We start from the raw sequence: 18,800 nt of genomic DNA, 5'->3' as shown, positions 1-18,800 counted from the left end.
GCTCTGTGCTGTACGTGTGCTCAGTTACAGTGCATGTTAACAGGTTAGATGTCCTTTTTTTAAAAAAATAAATAAAAAAAAGTATTAGGAATGTTTCAATATCATTAAATTGCCATCAACATCATATGCGCAAAAATAATCTGAAGGCATGATTTTATTTTGTGTTCCTTTCAGGCTACACAAATAATTGAAATCGCAATTTTAAATGATTAAATTGCAAATGCTGGAACTTAGACTATGCATTATGCAGCAAATCAGATCTAGGATGTATTTAATTTTAATTGTTTTACATCATTTAACTTAATTGCAGAGTCTGTAAATACCGTCTGTAGGTTAACATAATGTTAACCTACAGACACATCAAACTGACATCAAAGAACTACCAGCTGCAAAGGCCAATTTTTACATTTTCCCCTTTTTGTGGACCAAAAACTGCACTTGAACTGCACTGCTCAAACTGCAGCCAATGGCCAGGAGGCTCGTACATTCTGTCTGCGTGAAAGGAAATAACTCTTCATACCAGCAGGTGGCAGCAGTCTGCATTTGTCAGTCAAAATGGAAACCTGGCCACCTACTCTTAGATGAGAGGTCAGGGCAGGCGTCTCCTGAATCATGCTGCTCATTTGGTGTACGATTTATTCATTCTAGACGATCATGTTGTGAAGAGTCTTCTGTGTGCCTTTTGAACTTTGTCGTTGCTTTTGCCACTTTTGTTTCTCTTTGTGTTTACTGGTACACTGAGCTGAACAGTCAATAAGAGCTGTTTGACCAACTCATTGATTGAACATGCTGAGTCAAGCTATTCAATCATTCGCAGCAAGACCATCCTCAAAAGTGAAGCCAAAACAAGTAGAGCTTCACTTCGTGACTGGCTGCAGTATATTGCCTGGCCAAAAAAAAAAAAAAGGGTTGCACACTCTAATATTTCATTGAACCGCCTTTACCTTTGATTACAGCACACATTCGCTGTGGCATTGTTTCAGTAAGCTTCTGCAATGTCACAAGATTTATTTCCATCCAGTGTTCCATTAATTTTTCACCAAGATCTGGTATTGATGATGAGAGAGTCTGACCACTGTGCAAAGCCTTGTTCAGCACACCCCAAAGATCCTCAATGGGGTTAAGGTCTGGACTCTGTGGTGGCCAATCCATGTGTGAAAATGATGTCTCATGCTCCCTGAACCACTCTTGCACAATTTGAGCCCCATTGTCATCCCTGGCATTGTCATCTTGGAATATCCCTGTGCCATCAGGGAAGAAAAAAAATCCATTGATGGAATAACCTGGTCATTCAGTATATTCAGGTAGTCAGCTGACCTCATTCTTTGGGCACATAATGTTGCTGAACCTAGACCTGAGCAACTGCAGCAACCCCAGATCATAGCATTGCCCCCACAGGCTTGTACAGTAGGCACTAGGCATCTGCCTCTCTTCTTATCTTAGCCCATCACTCTAGAACAGGGTAAATCTGGACTCATCAGACCACATGACCTTCTTCCATTGCTCCAGAGTCCAAGGTTCTTAATATAATACTGTTGCATACTCAAGATTCCGTTTTTCTAATTTTTTTTTTTTTAGTTAATTGACGCTATTGAAACAGGATGTGACATCATGATGACTAACCGTTGCCATGACAAAGCTGTCCGATGAGAGCAGGAAAAAATAGATAAGTACAGTGTATACTCCAACATTGTAACTGGCAGAGGTTGAGCAGAGCGCAGTACTAATCAAATGAAAACGCTGGTGAGTCTATCGGATGTCATAGTGTTCACGTCATTGATAGCGCAGCTATAGGCAGTCGGTCTATACTGTGCAGACTCTGGGTCCAGTGTCGAAGGATGGCTGCGCCCATATCCCTGGAACTCTAGCGTCACTGTGGCCAATGGAAGGAAGTGGGCACGCGTTGTCCATATTTCATACAGTCGGATTTCATACAGTTGCCTTGGTGTGTCACGACCCTTTAAAGATTGTTCAGTGCTCATTCGTGCACTGAAATATGGAGCAGTTAAAATTTTAATGGTGGTGTTTCATCGAAGCTCAACTTTAAGAATTATTTCGCGCATCAAATCACAATGTCTTGTCAGGCAAATCGCAATTTTATATTTACCCCAAATTTCTTTGTTCAGCCCTACCCGACTTTTTCAAATAGCTTTTTCCCCAAGTCATTCCAAGTTGATTCTGAGACAGGTCCTTTGGTGGTTGTTAGATTAAATACAAACAAATACCATCTGTGGAAGTGGGTAAATGTAGCTATAACACGTGTTGCCAGCAGGTGGTGCAAATGTTTAAACAGCAGAAGTTAATATACTGTTTGCCTTTAGGTGGTGACAAGTGAGACGTTTACGTTAGCAAATCGGCAGCCATCTTGGACTATCCTCCAATCTTGGTTGGTGTTGAACTGACGATAATAAGTGAGCAGCTCTCCTAAAAATATCAAGCGAAATAATGTCGATGCTTCATTCAAAACGGGGCATATGGAATTTAGTTATTCACTTCAGGGTTTTACCATCGACCTGACCATCCCAGAATGTGTGGTTCAATCGGAATAATTGTTCCAGTTGGTCTCAACTTCAGATGCCTAGGTTTAGAGCTTTCCTTTATTATACATGATAATGTTCATACATTAGTGGGACAAACAAGATATTTCAGGACATAATTTATTATCAAGGAAATAATCTGCAGATTAATTGATGATAATAATTAGTTGCAATATAAACATTATATGTGTTTTCATCATACGTATGTCATATATTGATAGTAATGCCAATATTGCATGGATGTTATATTTTTATCTCTTGAAATATTTGATCAGATTTAAAATTTAAAGATCCATTGAGTCTATGATGTGTCTGTGCTGTATAGTAGGTTGAGTCACACGCTAACTTGCCAGTTCATTAGGTACACCAGTGAAAATGAATGTATTCTAATATAACAGTCTCGCAGTGAATCTCATTTTCGTGAAGATTATGGTATTCAGGATTAGTTTGAAATAACCAAGAGAATAGCTGTTGATTTGCCTTCGTTTTGGAGGCTGTGCTGACGCATGTTTCTATTATTTTGGCAACCTCATTTTAGTCAGTAGACAAAAACACTTTATTTCTACACTCCAGTGTTACTGCACCACAAACTACGTCTTCCAAAATGATCATCCACTTGAATTACCACCTTTCTGATGCTGTCTCAACGTAAACTCAACGTTACAACAGTGCTGCTTCATATATGTGTATAACGTACACCTGTACACACACAACTGTATATAATGTATTATAGGATTTGAAAGTATTAGATTTCTCTGGTGTACCTAATGTTTTTTGCAATTGGGTATAGTTCCAACAGGGGAACCTCAGAAACGGAAAACACCTCTTCACGCTTAAAAAGCATGCTCAGTTTGCCATTTATTTGCAAATGAAGCCTCCCTTTGCTTTCTGCTGGGACCCCTCTGCTCTCTCTAAAGTGCTCCTGGAGGTCCTCGGGCCCTAGATTGGAATTATCCAGCAGGTCATATGAGGGGAAAGGGACCGCTTTGTGGTTTTCACTGAAGACAGGAAAGAAGGAGGAGGAGGAGGGAGGAAGAGGAGGAGGAAGAGGAGGAGGAGGAGGAGGAGGAGGAGAAGAGCAGGGGGAGTTGGTCTGCTTGGGCGGGGTTTCCCTCTTATTTCAAGTCTGCACAGAAGAGGAGCGAAGCGGGAGAGGACGGACCATCTACTATCAGCTGCAAGGGAATGTCGCTGTAGTCGGTTCATTTCTTTTCTCGCTCTTTTTTTTTTTTCCTTCTTATTTTTCTTACAGGGTTTTCTTCCATGTGCTCGTTTCTAACCACGTACCACGTACTGGCTGAGGTAGTAGTTTGTGCTGTTGGTTGGGTTGTGACACTGCCCGCTATGGAGATGACTGCGCAAGCTACTGCCTTGCTAGTGCTGGTGCCTCCACTTCAGCCGAAGGAAAAAGCGCTGCTCCCGACGCCGTTAAACGTTTTATTATTTCCAGGTAATTCACCTCCTCTAGTAGCAAATGTAGCTACCGTGTTATATTCGAGACTACATTTTACCGTTTTATTGTTGCATTTTGAGCCTGACGCCGTTTGAGAACTGTATCATGTTTCACCTAATAAAATAGTCAATGACTGGGGGAAAAGGACTTTGTCGTATGTAGTTTTATTGTATTTTTTTATTTTTTATTTTTTACATTTTAATTTAACATTTGTAAGAATGAGTAAGAGAACTTGCATGTATAAAATGAATAATTTATGTTTTTAGTAATTTGCTATGCGCATGTTAAAACGCACAGGAAGTCGGTATGGTATGGATTTGGCTAGTTCTCCAGCACCCCAGGCGGAGCGGGGCTTTGTAGGAAGCATGTAGGTCAACAGTGCTGTTGCTATGAGGAGAGCAGTGACGTGGCTGCTGCTGCCCACAGAGGTGTCCTACAATACATCTGCTCTGATACGAGCAAGCTGGCTTTATGGCTCTCCGTGGCGCCCTTTGTTAATAATGCTGCATACCATCAGAGATGCTGATAGCGTGTTCTCCTGCTGCACCTGAACACCTCTCCTTCCCCGGCGCAGGGCAGAGCTCGGTGCAGAAACCTGCGCTCGCTGTTGGCGCCTAATAATCTGCTTATTATGCTAAATCTGGAATGCTGTGCGTTGCTCTTTGCTGTCCGCGCAAACGTACACACGGGGACGCATACAAGACACTCAACATGACCCGGAGCCCGCAAGCGTTTGAGCCCGAGGTCTGGGTGCGGGGTGGGGATGTCGGTCATGCGTTCTCAGTTAACCTTTGAAATCCTCAGCAGCAGCTGGCCGCTCTGTAGCCACATTAGTATGGGCCGTCAGGAGTAACGTCGTGGGGGTGGGGACCGGAATGGATAATGAGCTTTGATTGGCTGGCTGCCCGGGTCGATGAAACCGTGCAGGGGCTGCAGTCTTGAGCGGAGACCCCCACGCAGGCCACTCACTCCCTCAGTGACTGACTGACTGACTGGATCCTGCTTTGACCTTCCAAGAAGACACCCATGAAATATTTATGAGTTCACACTTGATAGTGTGTTATGATAGTTCATGTTCATCCTGGGCCACACTTCTGCCCACTAGCATCTGTGCTGATATTACACAATAAATCCTACTCCAGCTACTCCCTGTGCAAGAGGGGATGCATATTTTTTGTAAAAGGAGACGCCTAGTAAATAAACCAGACTCGTAGTTATTATCGAGCCTGTTGAGTCCTCAAGTCTGCATTAAAAATATTCAAATAAGTGTCTGTCTGGTGTGAAAAAATGCAGATAATCCAGCCTCCAGGGCAAAGCCTAACATCGTTCATCATACCCTGACTGTAAAGAGAGCCAGCCTATGGATCAGTGAGCAGGCAGAGGCAGCCTACAGAATGTCCTTCCCATCCATCTTGTGTCGAAGCCTTCATCTGAGCCAGGCTGCAGATAAATCATACTTCAGGCAGCTGAAGCCCTAAAGCACTAAATTAGAGCCCTTTGTGGGAAATCGGCTCAGATGGATATCACAGCTGCACCTTTGTCCTGACAGGACAGCCAGCCTTCACGTGTGTGTACTCCGTGTCATCGAGTACCCTCACACGTTCTGCCACAGCTCTGCCTTGTTTATGGGATTCTAAAAAGGGAAATGCGAGACCAAGAAACGCAGCAGAATCTCACATTCGAGAACCCAAAACCGTCGGGGATTTGGTCGCCGTTGCTTCAAAAAAATAATTAGCCAAACTGGCGCTGATTCATTTTGTTAAAAGAAATCCAGTAATCTTTGCAGCTAAATGATTAATCAGCCTCAAAATAATCAGTGGATCAGTCGCCAACAAGTACAACTCACTTGATTAGAAGATGAACAGGAAATTATCTTGTAATTATTTTGACAATAGATGAATAATTTTTGCAGCTCTCTGAATGCATGCCAACATTTACTGGTTCTGGTTTCTCCAGTATGAAGATTTGTCGCCGTTTATTTTTCTGTATTAAAAAAAAAAAAAAATCAGTTTTGGACTGAAATAAGAATTTTAATGGATGGAAGGACTAACAATGAAAAAGAATGGCCACTCCAACGCACACAAAAAGCTATGTAAGAATATAATAGTCAAGTCGATCCAGCCAGTATCTTTGTCCTCCTCTGAAAGGAGGCTTCAAGGCTGTGGCCTCGGCCATCCCATGTTGCACTGCAGTGAGATAACAAATCACCTCTCCATCGCAAGAGATGAGTATCTCGCTCCGAGCCCACTCAGCATCTCCCTCGGATCCGTCCATGGGTGGGGTGGGGGTGCTGTGACCTTGGAAAAACAAGCCACCCACAGGAATGACTGTGTCATCATTGCCGTCATCCAATCTGGACCACACACACGCGCGCGCACACACACACACACACACACGTGTGGAGAGTGGGAGTGGAGTGCCAGAACAGTGCTGGCCTGACTGGAGGAGGGTGCGGCGCTGGCCTGTGGGGACCAGATGGCCCTCCAGCTCCTGCAGAGGACCCAAGAGTGGGACGCTCCCACGACAGCTTTCTGTGAGCCTCTGAATATGTGTAAAGGCATTCATGAAGGTGTGTGTGTAGGTGATGCCCTCAGATGCTAACGTAGCATAACAGAAACCATTAAAGTGATAACAATTTTTGTAAAAACATGCGGTCTTCTAGGTGTTCTCGGCTCACAGCTCTCTTATCCCTCAAACCATTTATTTGCCACTTATTTTGCTATATTTAAGACAATAGTAATTCCAAATTTTACCATAAAATAGATGTAAAATTAGCAGGATAAGACATGAAGGCAGAAAGGGATGTCAAAACAAATACATGAATCTTAGGCGTGGCAGTCTCTAATATATTCAGCTAATACTGGTATCATGCCAGTGGTATGGTTCTTCCATTAGTGGTGTATTCTGATCCCGCAAAGAGTAACATTTTGGGAAAAAGTGAAACGCTGTGTATATACATAACACTGACTATTAACTGATCCAACAACTAACACTCAGGCTCACCCCAACTATAGAGTGTGCGAAGTACATAATGGAAGTCATCTCATGTCGTAAAACCATCAGGTTTCCTCTTTCCATTCGCTCTGGAATGTGCCTTTCCATACGATTAGAAATGCTTTCTCCTGTGACTTGATTTACATCTTTGGTCCCTCTGGTTTTTAAGTATTTGGTGTCATATCGCTTCAGCAGAACTTAAGTATTTCACCTGAACATTTCACCCGTTTAGATTAACATTGTTTTTACCTATTTGAGTGAGATGTTGAAAGACCAGCAAAAATGAAACCCACATGTCATGCTCTCGTGATTTATTTTTTTTTTTTTATGAAATTGTCACACTCAGGTACGTGTGTGCGTGCGTGTGTTTGATCAGTGTCAAATTACACCCCTCAGCCTCAGCCATGAAGTCTTCTATCACTCTGTCAGGCTATTCTGTGAACTAATACCCTTCATCCACGCTTTGCTTCAGGACTCACTTGACACAGTTTGTCACAGAGATGATGGTCTTACTCTGCACAGCTGCCGGAGTGAAAGCCCCTAGAGAGTTACTCCAACGTTTCTTTACATTCAAATAGCTGCACACTGAATTATTGCTCCTAAGCTGCGGTTTAACTTGGTTTGGCAGAGATCATGTCACATCACATCGCTGCTTTAATATAAAATGTATCAGCGATTCACTTCCTGACAAGACTACTGTTGGGTCAGGGCACTGAATGTTCATCTTTCTGTTAATTCCCTCGTGTGTGTTTATTCCTCGTATCTTTGATTTAGCCCACCATTTCTTATGAGCGGACACAGCAGAGCAACGTGGAAATAAAGATAGAGAAGTTACAACATCAGAAATTGTCATTTTTTTTTTAATACAGCAGAAAAGTTAGCTTTTATACCTTTTTTTTTTCTTTTTTACATGATTAGGTTTCGTTTGGTTTGGGAAAGATGTACATCACTTACAGTTCAAAGAATGGAGGAAAGTGTTCACCGAAAACGCTATTTACATTTTTACAATTGCTCTGTTCCACGTTTCGCTAGCTTCAGCCACTTGTGCAGCAGTTAAGATTAAAATAAAGTACAATCTAAACGAACTAAAAGGAAAACCACAGAGTCAGAGAACATTGATTGTAGAGACACAGAAGGAGAGCAATGATGAGTCTTACACTTACTTTAAAGTGACGAAATCGGAGCAATTTACACGGTTTGAGGCACCTGTTGTTCAGACGAATTAGTTTCTCTTGGTGGGGACGGTATATCAGAGGGGAGAAAGAGGTCTGAGCATTCTATTTAAGTACGACAATACTTAATAATGGCACAGGCAGCAGGTGGTGTGATGCACCTGATGTAGCATGCAAGCAGCCACTTAAATAGGGCGAGAAGAACATGTCTTAAAAAGAAAGGAAGACATTTGTGGGGCTGGTGGAGAATGAGCGCAACTGAAAGATTTTCTTTACTTCTTTCTGTTTTTATCTGAAAGAATGTCAAAGCTGTGGTAGATCAGCCGCAACATTATGACCGGTCAAGTGAATAACAGATTATTTTGTTATCACGCCACCTGTAAGCGGGTGGGATATGTTAGTAAGTGGACATTGTGTCCCTAAACTTAAGCAGGAAAACAAGAGGAAGGATTTGAGCGACTTTGATAAGGGCCAAATTGTGACAGCCTTTGATTGGGACAGAGCATCTCCAAAACTGCAGCTCTTTGGGGTGTTCCCGGGCTGCAGTGGTCAGTAGATATCAAAACTGGACCAAGGAAGGAAAAGTGGTAAATCGACGACAGGTTCATAGGCGTCCATAGGTCACTGATGCACACTGTCTGGCCCGTGTAGTCCGATTAAACAGACGGACTGCTGTAGCTCAAATTGCTGGTTCTGATATAAAGGTGTTAGAGTACACAGTGGACTATTTTGTGAGCATCAGAACTGGACCACAGAGCAGTAGAGGAAGTTGGCACAAGGTTTTCCTTTTACACCACGTCAATGGCCGTGTCTGTGCGTTGCTTAGCTGGAAAACATATGGCACTAGGCTGCAAGCAACACCCCCCAGCCATTGTCATTGCCGTAGGGGTGTGCTTGGTCTGTATCAATGTTCAGGTGGTGGTAGGCGTCCTAGAGGAACATTACATCGTAATGATATATATATGTTATTCACCTTGCCAATTTTAAATGTTGTGGCTGATCCGTTTATAATAATAGATGTCGTGACCAGGGCTACATGTATCTGACCAAAATCTTAATGGTGACTTCTCCTTTTAGTGTATCCTTTATAAATGTGCTTCTTCATACCAGGAGCAGTTGGAGGTTACTCAACCTGGCTAAGCTAATAAAACAGAGGAGGTGTGATTCATATATACACGACATCAGTCTTCAGGGTATTATTTTTTTTACACTGTACAGGCGCTCAACCAAACACACAACGTCTTACGAGTATTTACATTTTCACAGTCATAAATATTGTGCAGTAGTTAGTATCAGGAGTCCTGAGGTGAACGTCACCATCTACCACCACGAGGGTCCGGGCTCTTGACTTTTTACCCACAACAGAGTTCACGATGGCTTCTTTGAGACTGAGAGAGAAAAAACAATCAGTAGTTTAACTCTTTAAACTGCTCCCTTCATGATTCAGTTTTCTATATATAAAAAAAAAATACCAGACAAAAAGAGATTGAGGACGATCGACAGAAATGCCATCTCTGAGCAGAAACTTTTAGGATCCTTCAGCAAAGGAGGAAGCACCACACTAATAAAGCACTTTAAAAAGAGCACAAGGGATGAGGGGACACTGCGGACGTGAGAGGTCAAGGCGGGGTTACGTTTCGGTGGTGGTGGTGGTCGTGGCGTCGTAGCTCGGCTAGTTCTGCTTGTTGCCATACATGAGGGGAATGATGTAGACAGAGATGTCATCTCCGGAGCCCAGTCTGTCGTTGGATATCCTCCAGCCTCGGTCCTTCAGCACCCCTCGCGCTCTCATTACCAGGTCCTGAGCTGCCATTGTGTACCTGACATAACAAAAGTGATAAACGGTTATGACGTTGATACTACATGGTGTTATTCCAAAAGATAAATGGTCAGACTGGATAATAATTAAGCGCAGTATTTGGTGAAGCACATCTGAAAACCTAAAATGAAAATATCTTTTGAGACTGAGCTCAGAGCAGTAGAAGTGTCAGAGTGCGCCGTTAATAGTCTTACAGGCTCTTCCTTGACATCAGAGAAACGACTTATCTTAATGTTTGGAAATTTCCATAATTACAACTAGATAGCGGCGCTCATCCTCTCCCAACCAGACAGGGGTGAGAGGAAGTTCAGCGCTGACTGGCAGCTGCAGCTGTGTGCGAGGAGCCAACGTGCCTGTGCTGGTCGTCGGGGTCGCAGTTTGCCAGGAAACAGGTAACTGCTTCAGCTACTTCCTGGTTGGAGAGGACATCCCACAGACCATCAGTTCCCAGCACCAGGACGTCATCAGCTCCATGCTCACACTCAGTTAGAGGGTAAACTTTGACCTGTGGGTGAAGAAAAACACTTCACAGTCTTCGCAGTTTCTAGGAATCACTTGCACCTGTTAGGAGTTTAAATGTGTTGTGTGTGAAATGTATTTCGTCAGCGAAAATGTTCCGTTACCTTTGACCTTAATTCAGTTTTGTTCATTTGAAGCCTGTACATGGAACTGGTGAGCTAATAGATACGACAAGGAAACGCTTGGCACTCAAGATAACATCAGAGATAACTGGTGAGAAAAGGCAAGCCTCTGAGGTTAATATTTCAGCAAGATCACCACTGCTGGGGCTGAAGGAAATCTTAAAATGTTGAAATCTAAACATTTAAATGTATAAAATCATTAAGATTCATTCTGTGGAAGTCAGGAAAGTCTGCATAATTTTATGAGGTCTGAAGCCGTAACAAGTGGGTGACTCAACCAACACAACTCATGAACCCCGACCTTACAGAAAATTTCCCATTACAAAATTGGGACTACTGCAAGAAAGGGATGGACATTTTTTATGAACAAGACAAACAAGACCCCATTTGAAGGCAGCATTACTGTGGAGGTAATTTAGATTTTACTTATGGTTCTCAGAGAGTTGAGGAATTTAAGACTAACAGCGTATTGTAGTTTTCTACAACATATTCTAAGGTTATGTTGTTGTTGAAAGTGACAAAAATATGAAGTGTTCTCAAACAGCATGTTATGGACACTGAATATATAACGTCAGTTTTTTCGGTGTGATGTTGATTGATATTACTTTCCTACAATAAAAAGCATAAAGGAAGCCACACACAGTGATAATGGTAACATCCTGATGTTTAGAATGTAACGCACACACACTAAGGTGTGCTAACTGGCTGTAATAAACCACAGACTGGGGATTTTTATCTGCTATTAGCAGGAACTCAAAATCATTCAAATGTATCCTCTGGATTTGTTGTTTGTTTGTCATTACACAATACACGCACTTCAGACTTGGTAGTTTGGACTTGACACGTTCGACTCTGAAGTACAGACAGGAGGTCATGCTGTATTTGGTGCTGTACCTGGCTGTCCCAAGCCACACAAGTTCCCTTGATAGAATGGGTGGGGCAAGAACATATCCAGGCATTTGGACCATACTTGGTACTTTGAATAGGAATGCTCCCTGGGCACCGAGTGATGACATTTCACAAGTCCACAAGAACAGACAACAAAGCATTTTAAGTAAAATAAATGCACAAAGAATGTCTGCGTAATTTAGAGGCGTCTTTAGCATTAAGGCATCACCTTAATGCTACTTGTTCAAGTCAGTTAAAACTGCCCCTTGGTACGATGTGTGAATTGTAGAGGACAGTGTTCTGAGAAAGACATGTTGCACCTAAACGAAAACCTAAACTGTTCAGAAATGAAGCCAATGACAAAGTTTCACAACAGTTGCAGTTCCTAGGTTGGCCACTTGAGGCTGGCTCCGAAAGTGGGTCAATCCTCAAAGATGTCCACGTTAAAATGTCAAATATTTAGGGCAGAAATGAACATGTTTACAGCCTGGTATAAAAAAGGGGGTTGGGGTTACACGCATATGAATTTAAGTGACATCCCATTCTTAATCCATAGGGTGTAATATGACGCTGGCCCACCCTTTGCAGCTATAACAGCTTCAACTCTTGTGGGAAGCCTTTCCACAAGGTTTAGGAGTGTGTTTATGGGAATTTTTGACCATTCTTCCGGAAGTGCATTTGTGAGATCAGACACTGATGTTGGACGAGAAGGTCTGGTTCGCAGTCTTCTCTCTAATTCAAGCTCTTGAGAGCAACCCATTCTTTCACAAATGGTTGTAGAAGCAGTCTGCGTGCCTAGTTGCTTGATTTTATACACCTGTGGCCATGGAAGTGATTGAACACCTGAATTCAATTATTTGGATGGTGAGTGAATACATTTGACAATATAGTGTATACAGTCAATAGCTGAACCACAAACAACATGGACATTTCCAAACATAGATATTACTACTTGTAAGTGAGATATTTCTCTCAGTTTGGGTTGACTGGTCATTTCCACATAACTGAACTAAGAAAATCGATCCAAGAAAAAATCCATCGAACATATAAGCAAAGACATTCTGATGTTACTGTGGCAACTCTTGTGAGGCACAATCTTTCAAAGTACTATGCTTGAATAAAAGCATGCTCTGAAATAGCAAACAAAAAATAATACCCTGCAGCCTTGGGCAGCCCATGTTAGGTTGCTTCAAGTAATTCCTTTGCCGCTGTGGAGGAGTTCTCCTATTCACAGCAGCCACACCAACTTACTGCAGAGGCAAAAAAATGTTGTGCTATAAGTCATGCCTTGCAAGAGAGAAAATGAGAGAGACCATCAATCCATGAAAGAGACGGCGGCTCCTCAAGTCGATTTCTCAATAGAGATTTCGCCCGCAACAAAATATCTTTGGATGGCTAGTGATGACCTGAGCCATTGATTTTTAACTCGACACTGATTTGTGGTGTCAAGATGACTTCATGCACCAAGGTAAGTTTCTCCAAAACCTTTTTTATTGTATTCGTGTTTTATTGTATTCGTGTCGACTGTTAATGGCCACGGAAATCTTTTTTACCTCTGTGCTCCCGAGGTTGTGGTCCACCATAAAACATTGTAGCACTGTTAATGTGCTGCTACTGACCCGGGCTTTCCATGATATCATTATTATTATTTAATTTCCCTATGCATATGTGCTCAAATGTCTCTGAGCTGATTTCTATAGATATTCTTTGGCGCAATAGAGGTTCTGGACGTCCAAATCAACTCTAAAGAAACTTCATATATTACTATTGGACATTCAACAGATGTCCACACTAGCAGTCCCACAATATTCTGTACGTGCCACAAGATACTGAGAACGTTTCATGTAAGTGATAAGTATTATGTAAAAGATATAATATAATATAATATAAAATAATATAATAAAAAAAACAACACCCCTGTAATTATCACACATAGCTAATTTATGACATTCAATTTTAGAAAAGTTGATTCAGGGGTTCCAGACAAGGTGCCAATGCTTCGAATGTCCTCAGGGTTTGACAGGGGGAAGTTGTCTTATTTAAGCCTCTGAAATCCAGTCTCTGCTCTTCTCTTTGATATTGAAGTGTGAGGTGTCATGCCAAGATCTAAAGAGCTCTCTAAGGCCTTCAGAAAAAAAGGATTATTGATGCCTATGAGTCTGGCAAAGATCTCCAAAAAAAGGGAAATTGTCAGTTTGAGCTTGTTTGCAAAAAAGAAGTCTTCAAAAAGACTTCTATCACAGGACCTGCAGGTAACGCTGTAACTGTTGATTTTAATGCGTCTACAATCAGGAAGAGATTGCACGAATCCAAATTGGGGGTGCATATAAGGTGTACCAAGAAAGAGATTATCAAACAAACATGGAGCTGTGTGGCTAACAATAGACGTGTTTGGTAGCTTACAGTTATTGCTTTTAAATCCTGCATCATATAAATAAAGTGCTTAAAGATAATGTGAGGTCGTAAGTTGAAGTGGCTTAAAAGAGGAGATAAAGGGAATGGCAGAGTCAAGAAGAAAAGCCTACATTTGAGCCTCACTGAAATGTTATGAGGGGATTCCCAATGAGCAGTACATGCAAGAATAGTCCCATGTATCTTGTAACTGCAGGCATTTAGCATTGAAGAGTGGTCAAAAAGTTCAGCAAGCTAATGTAAGGAGCCGGTGGACAATTATACACCTACAATAAATTATTTCTGCTTAAAGGGACATTATTAACTTCCAAGGCCAAACATGTACTCGCAGATGAATCATTCATCTATTAAAAGTTCCATCTGGCAACTGTCACAAAGAGGAATAAATGCTTGTCCAGATATGTCAAATATACACCGGTCAGGCATAACATTATGACCACCTTCCTAATATTGTGTAGATCTCTCTTGTGCATGGGATGGACATGGGCCTTCTGAGGGTGTCCTGTGGTGTCTGGCAACAGAATGTTGTTAGTGGGGGCCTTTGGGTCCTATGGGTTGAGGGGAGGGGCCTCTGTGGATCATCCCACAGATACTTGATCAGTTTGGGATCTAGTGAATCTGGAGGCCAGGTCAAGACCTTGTGCTGTTCTTCATGTTTTTTGAGTTGTTCCTAAACAGTTTTTGTGTGTGTGTCTGTGTCAGGCTGCATCCTGCTGGGCATGGCGGCTGTCATCAAGGAGTGTTATTGCTATGGGATGGGGGTGCCTGGTCTAGTCTAGGTGGGTGGTACATGTCTAAGTAACATCCACATGAATGCCAGGTCCAAAAGTTTCCCAGCAGAACATCGTACTGTCACAAGATGGTCAGAGTTATTAACTTCTCCTGTCAGTGGTTTTAATGTTATGGCTGATCTGTGTATTATAGAAGCCAACTGTTTCAGTTGGATGTACTTAACACTCTCACATGACTGCGTATCCTTGAGGGCTGTGATGGTGGTGGAGGAGTTTATCTCAGCTGATGCTGGGGGAGAGTTGGGGTATACTCTAGTCTAGACCCTAAAGAAGCTACACGACGAGTGGCGAAACGTCTCCAAGAAACTCTACAAGACCAGCTGCCTTTCTTTAACACTTCTTTGGACCACTAATGCACAAGGGTTATACACAGAATGGCCCCCAACCATTCCTGAAAGGGGTATATAATGGAGGAATGAATCCAAAACAAACCTCTGGACAGCAAGACAGGAAGGGCTTGATGTAAATGTTGGAGTCGTGCACTTTGAGATTGTGGTCACCGAGACCTCTCGTGACCCCGATGGTCGCCAACACACGAGCCTGCAAAACAGATCAGAAGCATGTCAAGACCTCCTCATTTAACTTCAAGCAGCGGAAACTCAGTCATGTTACAGCATTCTCTCATAGTAATTTTTATTTCTGCTCCACCGAGCGCTCTCTAATGTAGACTGAGGCATCGAGAAGAAAACGCGCTAGAAGAAATTCTGACGTCCTTCTTTACTGAACAGAGAGACGAGAAGAAGACAATGGGATCCATTTTTTTTTTTACAACATGGTTCTCACTTTCAAAGCTTTGGCCACCAGTTCTTTAGGTCATGATACCCCGCAGAGATCTGGAAACCCGATAACACCGCCATCGGCGAAGAAAAACGAGCAGTGCAGTGATCAGGCAGTTGGGAAACAAGCCAACAGATTATTCTACGCGTTATATCTGAAGGTACATCTGAAATTTAAATGTCAGGAATAATCACGTTAAAAAATGTGTGCATGCAAAACGCATTTTTAACGGCTGGACCAGGAAGATACAGTGGTCTGCGGCAGATGTTTATAACATCAATAGAGGGTAATCATTTTTTCACAAATATTTGGAGCACTTGGTTAACATGGGGGTTCGTTTAAAAGCTTTCTAATCATCTGAGGATTCGCGTTTCTGCCTTTTATGTTCCCCGGATCCAAGCAAATCACATGGCGAGCTCAGTTGAAATATTATGGCTAAATGAAAGTACAGAGCAAATTTGTAATAAAGTGGAGTTATCCTTTGACTTTGTAATATTAGAGCTGTAGAAACCTCACGGTTCAGCCAAAATCCAAACATCTGAAAAATGTGGGCATGATGAAAGATTTAAGATCAACTTGACGTGTAGTTTGAGCCAAACTGTTCCAATATACTTGTAGTGTACTTTTCATCAAGAATATAAATTGAGAACTCTCCTTGGATGAGTTCAAGTTGCATTCAATGCAAGCTATTATTCTACCTTTGGTAACTCTAAAGAATAACCTGCAGACATTTCACTGAATCATACACTGTGGAATCCTTCAGTTTTCTAAAAGCATTTCAAGCATTCTTCAAACTGAGGGTTTGAGGGTGAGGGTGAGGGTGATTTGAGGTCTCCATGGCCGCCTTTAAAAATGGATGCCGGCATAGGACTGGGGAACTGGGCTAATTGAATCTACTGTACGGAGCGAAGAAATACTGTAAGCACACGAGTGAGTGAGTGAGCGAGGCACGGTAGGAATGATTTTGGATTGGTATGCAGCGAGGAATGGACGAGCAGAGGAGACAGAGAGGTGGAGAGCGTTTCAAAGTGGCGGCGAAGCTCCTCCAGCAGAGAAGGGGAAACATCCTGGGATTAATTGTTGAGCGCTGGGGCCCAGCAGGCTGCGCGCCGGGCTTTGAAGTGCTCTGGCGCTCCTCTCCCTCGCACAAAAACCTCCTCACTCTATCTAGCCATCCATCTCTGCGCCTCACTTCAAAGGGAGAGGACGCGACATGGGCACAGACGACTGCGCCGGGGTAAACCCGGGGTGCGGTGGCAGGCAGGGAGCGCTGCGGGGTGACATCTGCCGCCAGTCATCGGTCACAACGCACGGCGAATTCACTGTCCGTGGCGAACAGAGAGCCGGAGAAGGAAGCAGTGAGAACATATTCGGATCCATCACGTTTCCTCCCTGACCTTTTTAATTCAACAAGGACAAGATGCCGCACGCCACAGCATCACAGAGGGAGAAGGAAAATGTCACGAAGAGTGCGCTGAGATCATGACCTTTTCCTTTGTGTCAAAACACTGACATGATTCTGCTTCAAGTCAGTGTTTCAGTGATGTTATACTCCAATTATCAAATCCATTTAACGGGTGGCTCAGATAGGAGTCCCACGTTGGAACTCTAGTCGAGGTATTTCTGCGTGTTACCTGCTTTGGGTCATAAAAGCACCGAGTCCATTAGAGACGGAGACAGTGTCTCTGCTATAGGTGGATGCAGCATGCAAATCCTAGTGGGAAAAAAGGTCAGGAATGCTTTCCACTGGCTGGCTCCTCCACGCGGTCTCAGGGAGGGGGCTGACTAATGGTGCCCCGGTGAGCTTTGATTACAAGCGAGGCACACGAGGCCGTGGGAGGCACTCTGTCAGCAAGCGGCTGCCGAGCACTTCTTACCTTCTTCCCTTCGCCGTAGATCAGGGGAAACTTCAGGTCGTCGTCCTCTATGGTTTTATACGCCCTACGGAGAGGAGAGAGACACTTTAATGGGCTTCTTGTTTATGGCATGCCGAGTACACGTGCACCCGGAGATGCATCGCTACTGTGCCCCCCACAGGCCCTGCTGCCGAGGCGACTGGCACAAAGAGAAGGAGTATGTTAGGAGGAAACAGGGAGACAAAAAAAAAAAAAAAACTCACCAAGACATCACAGAGGACGACACAAAGCCTTTGCATAAATCTTTTTCTTTCAAACTGATCTTGGAAAACTCTCCCTAGCGACGAAGAAGATGTCTATGAATGTATGAGACCGTCTCGTTTTACTATTGGTTTTCTGTGGCTGTCTGCAGCAGCTGTGTGCATGTACGTGCGCGCGCGCCTCTGAACGTCTGGATGAAAAAAAAAAAAAAAAAAACGGCTAAATGATGCAACAGTATCCACGTTCACATTCTCCTGTTCTCAGAGCAATGTTTAAACCTCCCCGACTCATGAATAATTTACCACCTTCACACTGGGACCAGAAAGTGCTGCAGCGTGATGGAGGAAGACTGTGAAATACTGTATCTATTCATGCCAGGTCTTAGGATACACTTTTCACCTTTACAGCTCAGGAACTTGCAGTGAAGAAACTCTCGCTCATATGGCGAGTGGAACTCTTTTTTTTTTTTTTTCTCCACGAACAGTTGCGCATCAGAGGAACAGCTGTGTAACTTTACTGGGCAACAGAAACATTACAAATATGAGCAAATTTCCAGAGGAGCTGCCAGGAAAAAGTTTTCCATTCACGACACACACCAGGTGCTACGAATAAAACCCTTTCTCTGATTGAGCCCTGACCCCGATCAAACATTTAGAAAATGGTTCAGTCATGAAAATGTAACTCAGCATGAATTTAGAACGCGTTGGAGGCTGGAAGACACTGAAAACGGCCGTTTAGTTCGAGAAGGCTGCTTGAAACAAACCTGTTATTTGCAAATGTCATGTGACCTAGGCCTGCTCCCCCCACAGACACACACCAGACTCAATGTATTTCAGCTGCTATGAAGCAGATTAGCAGGGACCAGGATGGTTTTTACATTACTGCTGGTTCCACTCAGAGACACCATATGTTTCCACCTTAGGCGAGCGCTACTCTGCTGCACTCAGCACTTTTTTAACTGTGCGGAGCGAGGACTATCACAGCGAACGCAAACACAGAGAAGCAGTCTGCAGCCCGAGACTCTGAGCGGAGAGCTGTATCGCACATTAATAGTCCACAGAAGTGTTTCCTTGCTAACGTTGTGGAAAAACGGCGAAAAATAGCAGTGTGACGACGTGAAACTTCAAACTGACCATTAAAAGAGGTCTTAACGTCTGCACCCCACCCCCCAAACATCTTTTATTTCACCTCCAAGAAGC

General features: G+C 43.1%; 1 protein-coding gene across 3 annotated transcripts in view; it reads right to left on the bottom strand.

The window, feature by feature from the left end:
* Nucleotides 1-7,430: 7,430 nt before the first annotated feature.
* The window catches only part of ppm1h (protein phosphatase, Mg2+/Mn2+ dependent, 1H), a 36,896-nt gene continuing 25,526 nt past the window's right edge, over nt 7,431-18,800 (bottom strand). For 2 of the 3 annotated variants that reach the window (XM_084555250.1, XM_084555252.1), the window contains exons 7-10: nt 17,362-17,425; nt 15,140-15,247; nt 10,329-10,480; nt 7,431-9,976 (exon numbers count right to left, since the gene is read on the bottom strand). In XM_084555250.1, coding sequence (XP_084411376.1) covers nt 9,829-9,976; nt 10,329-10,480; nt 15,140-15,247; nt 17,362-17,425 — 472 coding nt within the window. In that variant the 3' untranslated portion in view covers nt 7,431-9,828. The remainder of the gene's footprint in view (nt 9,977-10,328; nt 10,481-15,139; nt 15,248-17,361; nt 17,426-18,800) is intronic. The other variant, XM_084555251.1, reaches the window with a different exon arrangement.

This window comes from Chelon labrosus (genome assembly GCF_963514085.1).
Source record: "Chelon labrosus genome assembly, chromosome: 11".
NCBI lineage: Eukaryota > Metazoa > Chordata > Actinopteri > Mugiliformes > Mugilidae > Chelon > Chelon labrosus.
Note: the sequence above shows the minus strand (reverse complement) of the source record. Positions and strands in the feature narration are given on the sequence as shown.